Source organism: Alligator mississippiensis, chromosome 6, assembly GCF_030867095.1.
Source record: "Alligator mississippiensis isolate rAllMis1 chromosome 6, rAllMis1, whole genome shotgun sequence".
In the NCBI taxonomy this organism is placed as follows: domain Eukaryota; kingdom Metazoa; phylum Chordata; order Crocodylia; family Alligatoridae; genus Alligator; species Alligator mississippiensis.
The window spans coordinates 41,705,757-41,721,657 of NC_081829.1; the positions used below are offsets into that span (position 1 = coordinate 41,705,757).

Consider the following 15,901-nt stretch of genomic DNA (forward strand, 5'->3'; position numbering starts at 1 on the left):
AATAGTCTCCTAATTCTAGATATACATTTATAACTCCCATTATTATACAAGATTTATCATATACATCCTGGGTCTTGTAGATGTTCCTTCTCAAATTTTACTTTAACTGTACAGTTAAACTTCATTACAGAATAAAAACAATTAATGCAATAAAGACTAATTGATTTAGTGTCATAGAGAAATCAACCATTAAGTGTATGGATCTTTGATGTCCTGTACATTGCACATACCATATAGCTGAGCACTGTCACATTCTACTAAATATGTAAGGTCCTTATTTGTACAGTGTGTTATTATTCTTAGAGCCTCCAAAGTATAATATAATTAATTAGATATATTGAAACAGAAACACTTCTTTTTGCTAGCTTGTTTATTAATCTGGATATTTCTTTACAATTGATTTGAATACCTCAATCATCAATATAAAGAATTTCCACTCACCATTTTAAATACTGTCAAAATGTAGTGTCCTTACTATATCAGAGAAAATATTTATATTTTAATGTAAGTTTTGACTTTTGAAAATGTAAATTTTATTCCTCATTTGAAGTAACATTTGATGTTGTTTGGAGATTTGCATTATATTTTGCAATTTCCTTGCAAATTACACAATACAACAACAAATTCAATCCTGAAACATAAGGAACCATGCACAGTAGGATAAAGCTGTCCAGGATTTAGCATTAAAGAATTTGTGTACAGCCTTTTTTTAGGACAAACAGCGAGACGTATGCAAACAGATAAAGCAAAAAAGCATTACCTTTGGAAAGAGGATGAGAAGGAGTCTTGTGCTACTGAAGTAGGGCTGGCTGAAGGTGGTGTCATCTGATTGGTTGTGTTTTGAGCAACAGTAGCAGGCTGATTGGCTGAAGTAGCTGGCATAGGAGCAGAGGCAGAGCTGGTAGGCACTGGAGCATGCTCAACAGGGGTACTAATTAGAGTTAAATTGAATAAAACAAGCATCTTAAAAAAGTGTATGCTTACTGTGTAAAGGTATAAAACCCACTGTGTTTGGGCAGAGCTGCAAACAGAGTGGCAAGCTATGTTATTGGGAGACTAGCACAATTATGCAAAGTAAAACAAGGACATGTGTTAGGCTTCTTCTGTAATTGCAATTAGGAGTAAAATGCAGTTCAATGCTCAGTTCAATAATGATTTCACGTGAGTGAAATACACCCCAGATCTTATATAGTGCATAAGGCCTCAGTGCCAAGTCCTGCTTCCACTGAAGTCAATGGCAAGAGCACCCAGCCTGTGGGACTTAGGAAATGGTGTGGAACCTCTTACGAGCTCTTGGCATGGGGGTAGGTTTCATCCACTCACACAAAATGTTAACTTCCAAATCAGGTTTAAACACTTGAAAAAACATGGATGGATGAAAATAATTTATAGAATATTATCATAGCCTTTTATAGCAGAATAGCTACAACATTGCTACTCATCAGATATAATAGGATAGAGTTTCAATTTGGGTGTAATCAATTTTCTGCAATATATGGGAGGAAAGGAGTTAGAGAGGGTACTGTGGCTCAGTGATTCTCTACTTAGCTCTGACATAACCACATCATAGAATAGAGAATCTATCTATGCCACGCCCTGCCCATATACACCCCACGAGCAGAGCTTAAAAAAAGAAAGCAGCATAGACGCATTTCTATATCAGCTTTTTACAAGCCCAGTTGAGAACTGAAGGTGGCTTCTACACCTCTTGTGGCACACATGAAGGTCTGTAGAACAATGGTTATCTAACTGCAAAGCAGACTTGCTGGGTAGGTCAACACATGAATAGTAATGCAATGAAATAAACTCCAGAGCATTTTGTGCCAGAGGTTATTGCTTCTGTGTGCAGCATTTACACATGTGCCCAGGGACACAGGACATACAGTATCCATTTGACCAGGGGTATCAGACTTGAATGAGGTGGCAGGCTGCATCTGGACCATGTGGCTTTTTGTGGACCAGGTGACCTAATTTTGGATCTGGCCCATGGGGCTTCTTGCCATGGCTGTCAGAGCCACTGTTTCAGCAAGGCCACTACATGGGGGTTAACACTGCTGCTGTTCTGCTACAGATTTGCATGTTGAGTGGTAATCAAAAACTTAAAATTTCCTGGCAGGTAAGGGCAGAAGCAGCATTAACCCCCTGGGTATGGCTATGTTGATGCAGAGAGTCTAGGAGCTGCAGTGAGAAGCCACAGGATGAATCAGGAAGTGACTCATTTGGCCAGAGAGAAGTCCTGCAGGCCAGATGACCCACCTCTGTGGGCTGAATCTGGCCTGGATAACCCAACCTCATGAGCTGTATGTTTGACATCCCTTCATTAGACCATCTTTTCTTTCCCAGTTTTTAGTAATACTGTGTTTCTGAGGAACTCTACACGAGCTAAGTCTGACATTGGAATACTTTAAAAATAATTACATTTAAAAAGAGAATAATGACAGAGAATAATGACTGCTGCACCAGCCAGTTATACCAAATGAGATAAACAAATCAGACTCATAGAACAATCTCATTTGAAAAAAAACCCAAAACAAAATGTGAATGAAAAGAAAGTGAAAATCAAATCTAATTTAATATTTAGAAACCAACAGTTTGTTCCCTTTCTGCATTTCATTCATCATTGTCTGCATAATAAATATGCCTCTGAAAATATCAATCTATAATTTGGGTTTTCAAATTATTATGCAAGGTTTTTACTGAAACTTCCACTTATAATGGAATACATAGAGTTGAAACCCAGACCTGACCCATATTGTTCTTGACGCAACATTTAATGTGCTGTGGATTCATTTGTCCTACCCATTATCACAGTACAAGACAGCTATCATTACATCATTAATCTAGAGCTGTAGATTACACAGTAGCCCTGAATTCTGGCAAAGCTATTATTGCAATACCATGTTTAAAGATTAACATAGTTACTTCTTTTGACCTTAATAGGAAGACATAATTCTGGGGCTTGTAGGTTGTTCAGGTTACGAGGAGATAATGGTGATTAATCATAATTTTTATGACGCAATCCTGTTTATTTACAAAGAATGTATAAAGATTCCTCCTTTATTTACACAGATTTCTCCTTGAACACAGCAGGAATCAAACAAGATGCAGAGTTTTTATTCACAGTTCCTCGTTTACAGGTAGCCCAAAAGCTCTCTGTTAGTTTTATCTCAGGACCACATTCCCAATGCTTGTTCTCACTTCCAGTTTTCTTCCAAGTCCCTCAAAACACAGATACAACTCTGCTACTCAGGTCAGGCTCCTAAATGTATTTGCTCTATCAGGGTTTAGGAAAACCCTCTGTCTATGTGGTACATATTCTACTCATGCTTGTCAGGTGTGTGTGTTTTATGTGGTAGCCTCTATTATTTCAGCTCTTACTAAACAAAGGGGCCTTCTTCTTTAGTCTGAATGGAAGGGTGACTGATTCAGTGGGTTTTAACCAACTCATAATAATAAAAGTCAAATCCATAAGTCAAATCCATAGTTACTACTTTTATGTATTTTATCCATCATTATCTACAGAATTCCACTGAAAATCCCTCCATTGTCTACAATTTGGGATTCAGAACATGCTTTGCAACTTTTTCACAAAGCTTTCTCATCACAATACACACATACCTGAAACAAATCTAAAGTTCCTTGTTCTGATGCCTTATTTTAACATGTGAATTCATTTACCTTAGTCATTGTTTCAACATTATACATTACTATTTATAGGAAGAGACATTGTACAATTACAATGCTGTACATTACACAGTAGCTCTGGCTCAAGAAATATGAATCGCATTTGTTTCTTTGCAAGCAATGCATAGCTGAGTGTCTTCTGTTTTAAGCAGTAGTCATACCAAAATAAACAAATTCTAAATTTTACACTTGTATCTTAGATTTGGCAAACTTGGGTGGACAGATGAAATAAGATGAAGTTTATACAAACAAGATGAAGTTTACTGTGGCTCTTTCCTAAACAACAAACACAACCCAGGAAGGCAAAATAAAGAAACGGAAATCCTTGTCTCCTTTGAGATCAATGAGAATTTTGTCATACGTTTCAATAAAGGCCAGAGTTTCACCTAGTGAATGTAAGCATACAGTGGGGGTGCTCAAGAGTTGCAGCACAACATATACTTACTGATTAATCAAACAAAGGGAAGTTAAGGACCTGTGTGGACATGAATGTGTGTCGGAACAAGTTTGGGGTGAATTAATGTATTTTTGGAGATATAAAAAGTGAATGTAAGCATATTAGAACACATGATAAATATACAAACCATTCACATCAGAATATTTTTTGCAAGGTGTCTTAGCAGCCTGAAATCTAAACGCTAGGAGACTGGATCCCCCTCCTACAACAGCAGATCACCATGATATATAGTCAGTATTGAATAGAATAAGAACATCAAAATATGAAGCATATATAAACAGCAGAGACAGCAAGGTGATCTGGCTACCTGTATCTTCTGCACTTATGGCCTACTGCTTCTCTAGTTCTTAAGGAAGAACCAAGATCATCTTTGCTATCTTTACCAAAATCACTTAAAATATACAACAGGATAAATAAAAGAAGAGTTTGGCCCTTCATTTTTATGCTGGTACTCAGATCACCTGAACTTTTTTTTTTTTTTTTTTTTTACATATCCTGTAAATCATCAAGGAGAAAAAATGGTCCCACTGAAGTCAATGGGTGGTATGCTACTGACTACAGAAAAGCCAGGATTTCACCCACTGCTCTACAGAAGGGACATTTCATACAGGTAAAAGAATGGCTCATTTCTGCAGCTTGTTTAGTAAATCATCATTCTTGTTATATAGGAATAATAGTATTTGGTAGAGGTGTGTGAAACAGGCCCTATTCAATTTGGATTTGGATTTCACCTCAATCAGGGACAGTGATTCAATTCACTGATTCGGATCACTGTTCCCGATTTGATTTAGCCGAATCTGAAGATTTAATGCTGATTCGGAGAATCAGTGATTCGGCTATAGACACAGCTTTAAATTTTTTTCTACATACCTTGAGGTACCAGGTGCGGCTCATCAATGCTGCAATGCTGGGGTGGATGGAACATCCCACAGGAGCACAGGGGGGCCCCCTGCATGCTTGGCGTTCAACCCTGAAGTGGACTGGAAGTATTTCTGGGTCCTCTGGGGGGCCCCCTTTCCCCCTCGTGGCTTGGTGATTGGCTGCAGTGGGATCCCAGGTGCCCCCCCCCAGAACCAGGAGGCAACAGTCATTGAGCCAGGAGACGTGGGGGGGCCCCCGGTGTGTTCCCTGGAGGACCTAGAAGTGGACCAGAAGTGCTTCTGGTCCACTTCTGGATCTGCTGCAGAGTGCACTGGGGACCCCCCTGCACTACTGTGGGATGCTCCATCTGCCCCAGCATTACAGCATTCATGAGCTGCCTGCTACCTTGAGGTATGTAGAAAAAACATTTAAAGTTGTTTCTATGTCTGAATCGCCAAATCTTTCCGAATCTCTCCAAATTGATTCAGAGGATTTTGATTAGATTCGGAGAGATTAAAGGGTCTCCTAATTTGATTCAGATTAAGAGATTCAGCCACCTAATCAGGCTGAATCTCCTCCGAATCGAATCAGGGACCAAAGCTTCACACAACCCTAGTATTAGTACATATACAAAGTTACTGCCCTCAATTACCACATGCAATTCACTGAATGGTGTAATTTGAGACTGAATAAATGCTACAGTGGGAATGAGTGATGGAGACCATATTATAATTTAGGAGGTTCCTGGTATATAATCCTGAGACTAGTGAAAAACAGAATTTTTAGCTAATCTGAGTTCCTTATGTTTGCTAAGGAAGTCACATTACACAAAATGGATTTGGTATGGAACATCAGAGGTTAAAGAATAGTTTTCTGATTAAATATCTTATAGACATTTACTGTTAGGTTCTTCAGTCCATTTTTAGCCATTGCCAAATTCCATCAGTCTTTACAGAATGTTATATTTTAAGCAGATAATCAGAGGAAATGTAAGATCTCAGTCAGTTCCATACTTTTAATCACACATGAAAAGGAATATGTATCAGTAGAGATTAAGCAGGTGATAAGGATTAACAAACAAGGTAAACACATACACCCGTGTGCGTATGCGTGCACGCGCGCACACACAAAAATAAGTAGAGCTCAGTCTCCTTTGTCTCAGAAGAGTCCTAATTTTGAGAGATTATTGGTTTAAGAATCTTGCAAAAATAGCTAAACAGCAGATTATTAAATTTGTACTTTATTTCATATAGGCAGTGCACAAAGTAATATTTCTGGGTCCTCCCATGAAATCTCAAATAGGATGAAATACTGAAATTATACAGGAGCATAAATCAAAGTGAGCAATCAAAGAAACAATCTCTCCTCCTGTATGCTAATGTTAAAAATGTAGGAGGCTGCATCTAGAGTGGGACACAATTTGAGTGTTCTATATTTGCATTTGTAGAAAGAAAAACAAGTCAACATTCACCAAGCAAATAAAAGGGATCGTTGTTCATCTGTTACTACTGCCTTTCTGGCTGCCCCCTCCATACTGGTAGTAGCAGCCATTAGAAAAGTCACTTAGAACAGGATGTTTACATAAATTAAAAGTTAGTAGAATTCATAGTACATAGCTACCTAGATATTTGTCTTAAGGTAATGGTATTTTCCATATAAAAGAGTTAGAGAAGGTTATTACAAAACCATACCAAAGCTGCAAACCAGGTCAGTTATGCAGTTACATGTTGCAGTGTACCTTTGATTACTGGAAGAAGTAAGAGGGGCTTTCTTGCCAGTACTGCTGAAACTGGCTTCCCTCTGACTTGAACCCTCGGAGGCCACTGGTTTAGCTTTGTCAATGTTGGCATCCATGGTGCGTGACTTAGTAAGATGCCATATACTTGAGGTCACATACTGTGGCACATGTGTAGTACTTGTAGGCCTGAGTAACAAAGATTACAAGGGAGCATGTGCATGAGATATATTCTTAACCATATTACCAGTTTTAAGTGAATAGTGAAGAATTTCAGCCTAAAGAAGAGCCAGTGCTTTTAAAAAAGGGGTTTATTTGTTCCACATCATTCTCCACGTGCTAATCATGTAACAAGTGAGGGAGCATTTCGAAGTCCTCTACTGTAGGATTTAGTATTTCAGTGCCCTGGGCAAGGACATAGGAGAAAGAGTGAGAAACTGCTGGCCTTATTGTAAAGCCAAGTTAGTTCTCGGTTTGACAATGAAAGCCTTAGTTTTCTATCTTGTATTTTAGTGGGAAAAATTATGTTAATCACCACTGTCCTCTTATCTTAGTCTCTTTTCATACCATTGCACATTCACACAGCATTATAAGAGAAATCATGCTAGACTTCAATGGTAAACTAAAGACTATGGCTGGGAGAGGTTCTGAGATCCAAGACAGATCTAGGCAGATTCATTAGAGTTTCTTTATACTTCAGCTAAAACTGCAAACCACATCACTGACATCAAAATAATACATGTAACAGAAGTGAGACACTGACAAGTGGAGAAAAGATTACAAATCACTTGAGTTTCAGCAGCTTTATCATGACACCAAAATCACCCACATAGGAGAAATTGTTCAAATAATAAAAAAAAGATTTATTATTCAGTTTCAGTGGAGCAACTCTGTAATCCAATGGGCGCTTTTAACATAAGCAGTAACATTGGTAACATACTACCATTCACTACCTGCTTCTGATACTTAGTTTAAATATAATTATTTAATGAAATCAGGTCTTTCCCCTGCTCCAAACTTATGGCATGACCAAGTAAACTTGATTTTTCCCCCCTCCTTTTGGGATTATAATTCATCCCAGTTATAACTGTATATGTTGTGAAAGAGAATGCTGGCAATTATACTGGTTTTAATTCTATGATGCCTTTCTTCAAACATGAGAAATCTTAAAAGCAGAAGGAAAAGGTAAGTGCTTATTGCATGTAATGTAACCAAGAGTCAGAGGAAGACATTTTCATGGATCTTCCCATCTTGGCATACACTAAATTCACTGTGTTCATGGGCAGAGACCAGTGCTGCAGGGGTGGCTGTATCCCTGCTCCCAGTTCCTCCCACACCTATCAGTATGGACAGACGACAACACCATGAGAACAACAGCCAGGACTTTTTTTTAAGTCCCCAAATCAGCTAAGAATCCCATCTTCACTCTCCCTTTTTGGCACTCCCTCCTGCCCTGCCCCATGCTCAGTAGTGCATCACCTTTCCTCCCATTCCCCCACTCCCCTACTCACTCCTGCTGCTGTCCCTGCCTGACCTGGGGGCAGGGATATGTCCAGAGCTGCTCCTGCCTTGCTCCAGGCAGGGCTGCAAGGAGCAGCTACCCAGGGAGCCAGGCTCAGCTGAAAACAGCCATGGTGATGGTCATGGGTAGGTTGTCCTCCTTGTGCTGGCTCCCAGGCTGGCAGGAAATACCTGGAGGGGACAGGGGTGGGAGTAGGAGGAACCTCCTTCAGCCACTGTCCCTGGCTGAGCCTGGCTCCTCACACAGCTACTCCCTGAAGCTCTGGACTGCCCCCCTGCCCCTAGTTCAGCTGGGGACAGCAGCAAGGGCAGGCAAGGGAGGGGTAGGGAAGGAGAGGGGAATTCTTGCCTGCTTTGGGGGCTCAAAAAAGTCCCTGGTCACTGCTTTTGTGGTAGGGCCACAAAAAAGGGTGTGTGACCATGCTACTACACTTCCTTGTGATTTGCTCCTGGGTGTGCTCACTTAGAGTTGCACTGTTTAGCTCTAGAAATACTGTAGCTGCATTTTAGGTCTTAGTGTTGGAATTATGTTTTTCCTTTATGAGATATAGCCACATAACTAGTGCATGCTCACTCTTGCTCACTTTCTCTAAAACAAAGTTTTAAAATGCATTGTGAACCTAAGGGAGGAAAAGCACTTTCTAAATGCAGGTGATGATTATATTCAGGAAGAGGTAATATTTTTAAACCCGAGATCTACCAATACAACTCAAGAATCAGACATCGAATTGTATTTAACATACCAAGATTGCTTTAAAATGCCAAGAAGTTCCACTAGTTTGGATTTTACAGAACAATTGAGCAGCTTAAACTATAACATTGGATTTTCAAAAGTGAAATTGTTATTAAACTCCTCCTGTGCATCTCTATCAAGCCACTGCAATATTCTCTTTCAAGAACATTGATAAGAAGTTTCTTTTTTTTCTGGTTTCTATAATCTGAACATAATGTATTTTTGCACAATTCATATACTCTGCCATCCTGTCACATATGTTTTGAAAATCTAAATTAAAATAAAAATCTCTAGCAAACCTCCTTAGCTGGAACAACACAATAATTCACTTGTTCAAACAGTGCATATACCTGATGGGTATTTCAAGATAATAACTTTATGGAGTAAGTGGGACAGAACCTTTGAACAGAAAGAAAGCAGAACACACAGCAAACATTACCTGTTTTCAGCTGCTGCCGCAACATTTTCCTTGCCTCTGTGAAAGGAGGGGATAGAATATGAATAAAGGAAGGGCAATTACCAGTAGTGGGGGAAACAGAAAGAAAAATAAGCAAAGAAGGCAGATTGAGAACAGTTGTTTGGTTGGCAAAAGCTTTTAAAGTGGTGTTCCAGTTATTCCTGATAATTCCAGTAGTGAAAAATACCCCAGACTCAGAACACTTGTTTTTGACAAAGAAGTAGAGAATGTGTTGAAACCCTCCCCATGTGGCACCTTGTTGGCAGTTTTCTTTTTTCTTTCTTAATTGCAGACAACTATTTCATTGCAAATTGGACGCTCAGTGACAGAGGCTTATCGAATTATCAAATTTAATTGATAATTGGAGGCTCAGTGACAGAGGCTTAGTTAAAAATTAGCCACTATTTTCACAACCAATACACTGTTTCATGGACAGGTTTGACTTTAGCAGTGGCTCCATCTTTTTTTTTTTAAAGACCAACAGCATGTCAGTAGGATATATTCCTGGGTCAACTCCAACTTTTAAAGACAAACAGTCAGAACCAGCATGTGCCTGGACATCCAAGGTTCTGAGAAGATGTACAAAACCATTGTGTGCTCATTGCCTTTTAATGTCTGGCTCTTGAAAATCCAGAAAGGTAGTTTGTCCAGCCTAGATACAGAGCCTAGGCATGGTTTTTCTGCAAGGGGGGTGGAGATCTGCTAGTGCTAAGCAACATAGCAATCCTACAGATCACAGAGACATGGCCTTCTCTCTCCTCCCTATCCAGCCTTTATGCCATTGCTTCCCCTAAAAGATACTAAGTTTAATTTGAAAGAGAGGAAGGAAGGTGTTTTGGGCTCAACACTCCATCCCTATCACTCTTCCCCACATTGTCCTCTGCTGCAAAGAGAGGGCAGGATGCCTGGAGGGCCACTGGAAGGGTAGAACCAGCAAACACATTTCTGACCCTTATCCCCTGGTCTGAGCAGCTCCACAGTTTAATGGAACACTTAAAAAAACCTGTTTTATTTTGAAGCTTGGAGGTGGAAAGAGATGTAACATTTGAAGCACTTCAAAAACAGAGCATTTCAGCTACAGGCAGATGTACAGCTCTTTGCCAAGACATCCTGGCTGGAGTGATTCAAAACCACTCAAGGTCTGGTGTACTATCTAGCCAGGGGGAGGAACACTGAACTGCTGAGGCCTGCAGCTCCAATTCCTGCCTTCACTTCCAGCCCCTCAACCTCAGGAGAATGGGGAAAATGTAGTTGACTGTCAGCACTTTGCACCCTTCCATCTCCTGGGGATGCTGTAACCTCTGGCTCCACTCCTGTCTGGTGCCCCAGTTCTGGGGTCTCCTGGTTCTAGTGGGGGGAAATCTGGGAGAGCAGAGGTGAAGTGTACAGGAGAGCACCCACTGAGAGTCTCCTAACTGGATTAATTTACCACTCTGTAGCACTGACAAACCAAACAATATCTTTATGTTTGACCAAGTTTCAAGTTCATTGGAATATAATGTATAGAGTAGCCAGTCTGAAACGAGGGTATTAGCAAGAACAGTTGGCAAAAAGCAAAGTGTTAAAATAATAAACCAAGAACTGAAGTCATGCAAGAATGTTAAAAACACTCACAGCCTTGACAATCCAAAGCATGGTTTATTTTCAGTGTAGAAAAATATGGTAGAAAAAATACATAGTCCCAGCCATAAAAGATGAACAATTGGGACAAAGCTGCTAGCAGCATTAAGCCTCCATATTTAAAGTTAGAGTCCATCTTTCAGATATACAAACTGGGTGAAATCCTGGCTCCAGTGGAGACAAATTTCACTTGACTTCATTGTGGTCAAGATTTCACCCTAACTCTTTCACTGAGGTAATATGTGTAGGGCACTGCTGAATGGTGATAGCAGGGGAACTGTGAAGGTTAAAGAGAAAGAGGTATGAAATGATTGTAAGAAACAAAATCCCACAGAACACAGCAAGGGAAAAGGAAGTGATTCAGAGCAAAGGGAAAGAAACTCAAAGGTGCGCGCGCGTGCGCACACACACACACACACACACACACTTTTAATTGCTGAAGACATTTCAGCTTGAGGGACTATTTCTCTTCTCTTGTGTCACATCTACATGTGTGCTTTACTGCACAGTAGACTAATTTACTGCACAGTAAAGCATCACCATCTACACATGCATGGCAATTGGGTTGGTGTAGACTAATTCACAGTGCCATCAGATAGTCCTGTCAGACAGTCAGACTAAATTACTGCACTTAAACACTAGAGATGGTAACACTGCAGATAGTAACATCTGGATTAGTTTACTCCGGCTCAAATTGTACCAGAGTTTATTGTCACATTAATAGCATGTGCAGACACACCCTCAAACTGAAAATGGCTTGAGCTAAGAATGAGATGGTTTAGAGGTCAGATTTGGCTAACAGTGCTGATAGATGGGTTTGAGGACCAGACTGAACCCTAACCCTTTACAGTTGGACATTTTTTACTACTTAAATGGTGAATTAAATTGTTTCTAAAATCACTATACTTATTTTACATAGTAAGTCAACTCATCCCTGGTGCAGGCCCAGTACCGTTAATGCAATTGCATCACAGAAATATTTAGCCCAAGGAGATTTAAATAAGTTTAGATCCTTGTGATTATAGTGAATCATACAAATATGATTACAGAGGAGAAGAGTAAATTGAGGTCTTAGAGACTGAAGAAAAACTAGTATTTAAACTCTCCCTAAGTGGAAACAGCTTTAGATATTATGACTTCAGTTAATGTCCTTTCTAAGAAAATAAGAGCAGCTCTCATACATTTCATTAAGAGTTGCACATATGTATCACAGGTCATACATTTGTCCATTAAGCTCATAATCCCAATTGCATAGGGAAGTATATAGTGGATATTATGGAATGTTTGCTTTCCATGCGAATACAATGCATGAAACGATCATGAGGACAGAGAGAATGAACTGATTTTATACCTTTAAAAAGTCTACTGAAGTATCAGGCTCAAGGGCCCTTATAATAAGTCCACAGATGTGAGTTCAAGCCTTGCTCCAACCTTGTGCCAAAGACAACTTCCAGTGAGATTAGCTGTAAACATTTGGACTAGGTAATCAAATGTAATTGAAAGTGTACCTAGCCATATCATTCCTTTGTGTGGCAGCAACTACAGAATCCTACCAGTTTCTTAACCAAACTAGGCTTAGGATAATAGTTGATGATTAAGCTTGAAATTCGTAATAAAAATGGTAACAAAGTGAATTAAAAAAGGACAATTCTTTTTATGAATTTTTCAATGGATCACAAGGACAGCTCCTAGGAAAAGATTTGGAACAAACAGGGCTGTCCCCTAATTGGGGTGATGGTCCCAGACCCCGTGCTTCAGGGGGCCCCACGGAGCTGGGGCAGAGTGGCACAGTGACTCCATGCTGCTGCTGGCTTCACATCCATTCGCATGGCACCCTCCCCCCCTACTGCCACCAAATCTGCTGCTGAATCTGGTGCCTCCAACTGCTTGCCCCCCCAACCCCAAATCTGCTGCTGGCTTCCTCACATCTGGGGGCTGATTTGCCTGGGGCCCCACCCCTTACTTGGGTCGTCTCTGGCAACAAATTAACATTGAGGGTTAGAACTATTTTGCAAGGCTCACTCCTGCCCTGCTTTCCATTTTCTGGGCTCATTTCTCCAGCTCAGTAGTGATCTGTGCTTCTGCATTAAAGGAGTTTCTCTGAATGGGCTTGCTGCACTTTTTGCTATATAAGTCATAACGCATTTTAAATGGGATTTAAAAAATGAATTTGAAATTGTTCCTACTGCTTTAACTGAAATCACTGGTAAGATCCCCATTAACATCACTGAGAGCAGAGCTAAATCACTACTAAATACTGCTTAAGATCCTCCTGTAGAATGTAAACTATCTCGGCTTACTTGGCTAATCTGTTTCTAAAGTGGAAATTATTTTAACATACAAGAATTGTTACCATGATACCCTGTTTGTTTGTTTTAGCGAGCCACATTTTTGGCAGTATCTTTGTACTTTCACAGTGCCTATCTTAAATTTAGATCTGTCAATTTGAAGCTGTCAGTATTTAATAATCAAGTTACAGTCCCACCAAAGTAAACCAATTGCTGGATTCTGTGTCATCTGGATTTGGCCCAGTCAGGTACTTGGATCCAAAATTACTATTCTTTTTTTCCCGCCCCCCTAAATAATGATTTCTTTCAAAACTTTAGACTAGGAAAAGTCTGTTGGCTTCAATGGAAACAGATTTGGATTGGTTAATGATATTTTGTAAGAAAATTCCACTGAAAAGTTATTTGGAGGAAAAAATCAAAGTTTGGATTTAAACATTTCCCAGCAGTGTTTACACTTGGAACTCTACATTCTAGGAGGGACATATCAAGTATCAATGACTGAGAAATAGAAAGGTCCCTTTTCAGTGTTCAAGTTGAATGGACTATAAAAATGCCTTGTATGGAAAGAATTGAAATAGTTTTTAATCCTTGCAACTGTAATAGTTGGAGTATTACTAGCAACCACTTGAATGATGACATTTTTTTAAAGACATTATTTTAAATCTGAAAAAGTTCACTGAAACATTCCAGGACTTATTAATTCAATGAAGTGCATGATTCAGCTGATATCTCTTCAGAGATAGACCTGACCTAGGTGTCTATACTGCAATTTTTTTGGATATCTATCTATCTATCTATCTATCTATCTATCTATCTATCTATCTATCTATCTATCTATCTATCTATCTATCTATCTATCTCCACACAATATGTATATGTACATCAGTCTAAAGCCAATTAAATTCCAAATGTAAAATACCAAACCTCAATATCTATATCCTTCAATATCCCTGTGCTGGGCTGGCATCCTATGTACAAGTCCCAGGCCCACAGGCCCAAGAATTCATTATGCTTGATCTTCCCAAAAAGCTAAGTTTTGTCAGCACAGGTATATTGACTCCCTAGCTGAAGAAGCTATGCCAGCAAAAACCCTGGTGTGGATGAAGCTAGGCTGATGGAAAAGGAGTTTTATCAATTGATGTCAGTTGGGGAGGTAATGTAGTTAGGCTGACAGAAAAAAGATCTGTTCGCATGCTCTGCCTTGTGACTTGGGGACTTTCCCAACATAGTTATTATATGGCATTGCTAGAGTAGGAGAGGCTCCATAGTGTAGACAAGTTCTTAAATCAGTTTAATGTCTCTCATTGTCACAGGCTTAGGGGTAGGGCACCTAATTCACACTAGCAGTCTTATTAGATAGGGTGGTAAAAGCCCCCTGGGAAATACTTGTGCTTTCTTTTCCATGCTCTCTCATTGCTGAAGTAGCACCTACGTGCTGCACAAGCATTTCTGAATTTAAACTTGGTATGTTCCCAAGCAGCAGGGAAGTGAAATCCCTATATTATAGTCATGGGGGTAATGACTTCCTTGTGGTCACACAGAAAGCCTGAGGCATTGCTAACAACAGAACCCAACTCTCCCGTATCTTCACCATCCTCTCTCTCTCTTTTTTTGTGAACCCAATGGGGATTAAGGATGGTCAATACTTTTGCGTGACTGGCCCCTAAAAAAAGGGTCTGAGAAAAGAGTAAGAAGCATGTAACTATCCATGAGCGACTGGTGCCTCCTGAACCTGGGGGGGCACCCGCAGAAGCCGCTGACCCTATCGGGGGGGGCACCAGCCCTACCAACAGCATTCATGTTGGCTGTCGGGGGGACACGTGAACCCCTACCAGTCGCCTATGTAACTACCCCAGTTTATTGATATTCTGCTCTGCTTACCATTCACTAATCTGCCCAACCTGCCAGAGCACATACAGAGGTCCATGCTCTTTGGAGAGGAAGTGATTGAAAAGGACAATTTGTGGATTATCAGGAACTAAAGTTATAGGGATTAAATGCTCTATTTTTCCCCACTGATGCATGGTAGATTTAAGGGAATTATTTACAAAAAGGTGCTGTCAGTCAAAGGATGAACAGAGCATGCTACATGTTTTGCTGAAAAACTTGTTCTTCCTAAATGTTAATGGTTTTCCTTATACATGTTATCCATTCTTTGCAGTCTCCTTATTTCATCAGGAACATATTTAGGTACAAGTTAGATTTTTTGGGGGGAACAACAATCTACTTGACATTAATTTCTAATTGGAATTATGAAGCAACTGTCTTTGCTGGCCAGTTGCCTATTGCACTATGTCCTATACTTTCCTCTAAGGCAACTGGTACTGGCATTGTAAAAGACAAAATACTGGACTAGACTGAACCTTTCTTCTGATCCATTTTAGTATATTCCTATGTGTTAGTCAGTATTTTTGTTAAATCTCCTATCATCTTGACAAAGACATTTCAAAACATAAGGAGAAAAAAATGAAACAGTTACCAGGACTGGACAAAGGGATGAAAATTACAGCAATTTACATGCTGGTTTAGTTTATGACTTTAGTTT

At 39.8% G+C, this 15,901-nt stretch overlaps 1 protein-coding gene across 4 annotated transcripts in view; it reads right to left on the bottom strand.

Annotated features, from left to right (window-relative positions):
* The window catches only part of LDB3 (LIM domain binding 3), a 222,805-nt gene that overhangs the window by 36,776 nt on the left and 170,128 nt on the right, over positions 1-15,901 (bottom strand). For all 4 annotated transcript variants that reach the window (XM_019497157.2, XM_059729829.1, XM_019497172.2 and 1 more), the window contains 2 exons: positions 9,431-9,466; positions 761-931 (listed from right to left, as the gene is read on the bottom strand). In XM_019497157.2, the coding sequence (XP_019352702.1) occupies positions 761-931; positions 9,431-9,466 (207 nt within the window). The remainder of the gene's footprint in view (positions 1-760; positions 932-9,430; positions 9,467-15,901) is intronic.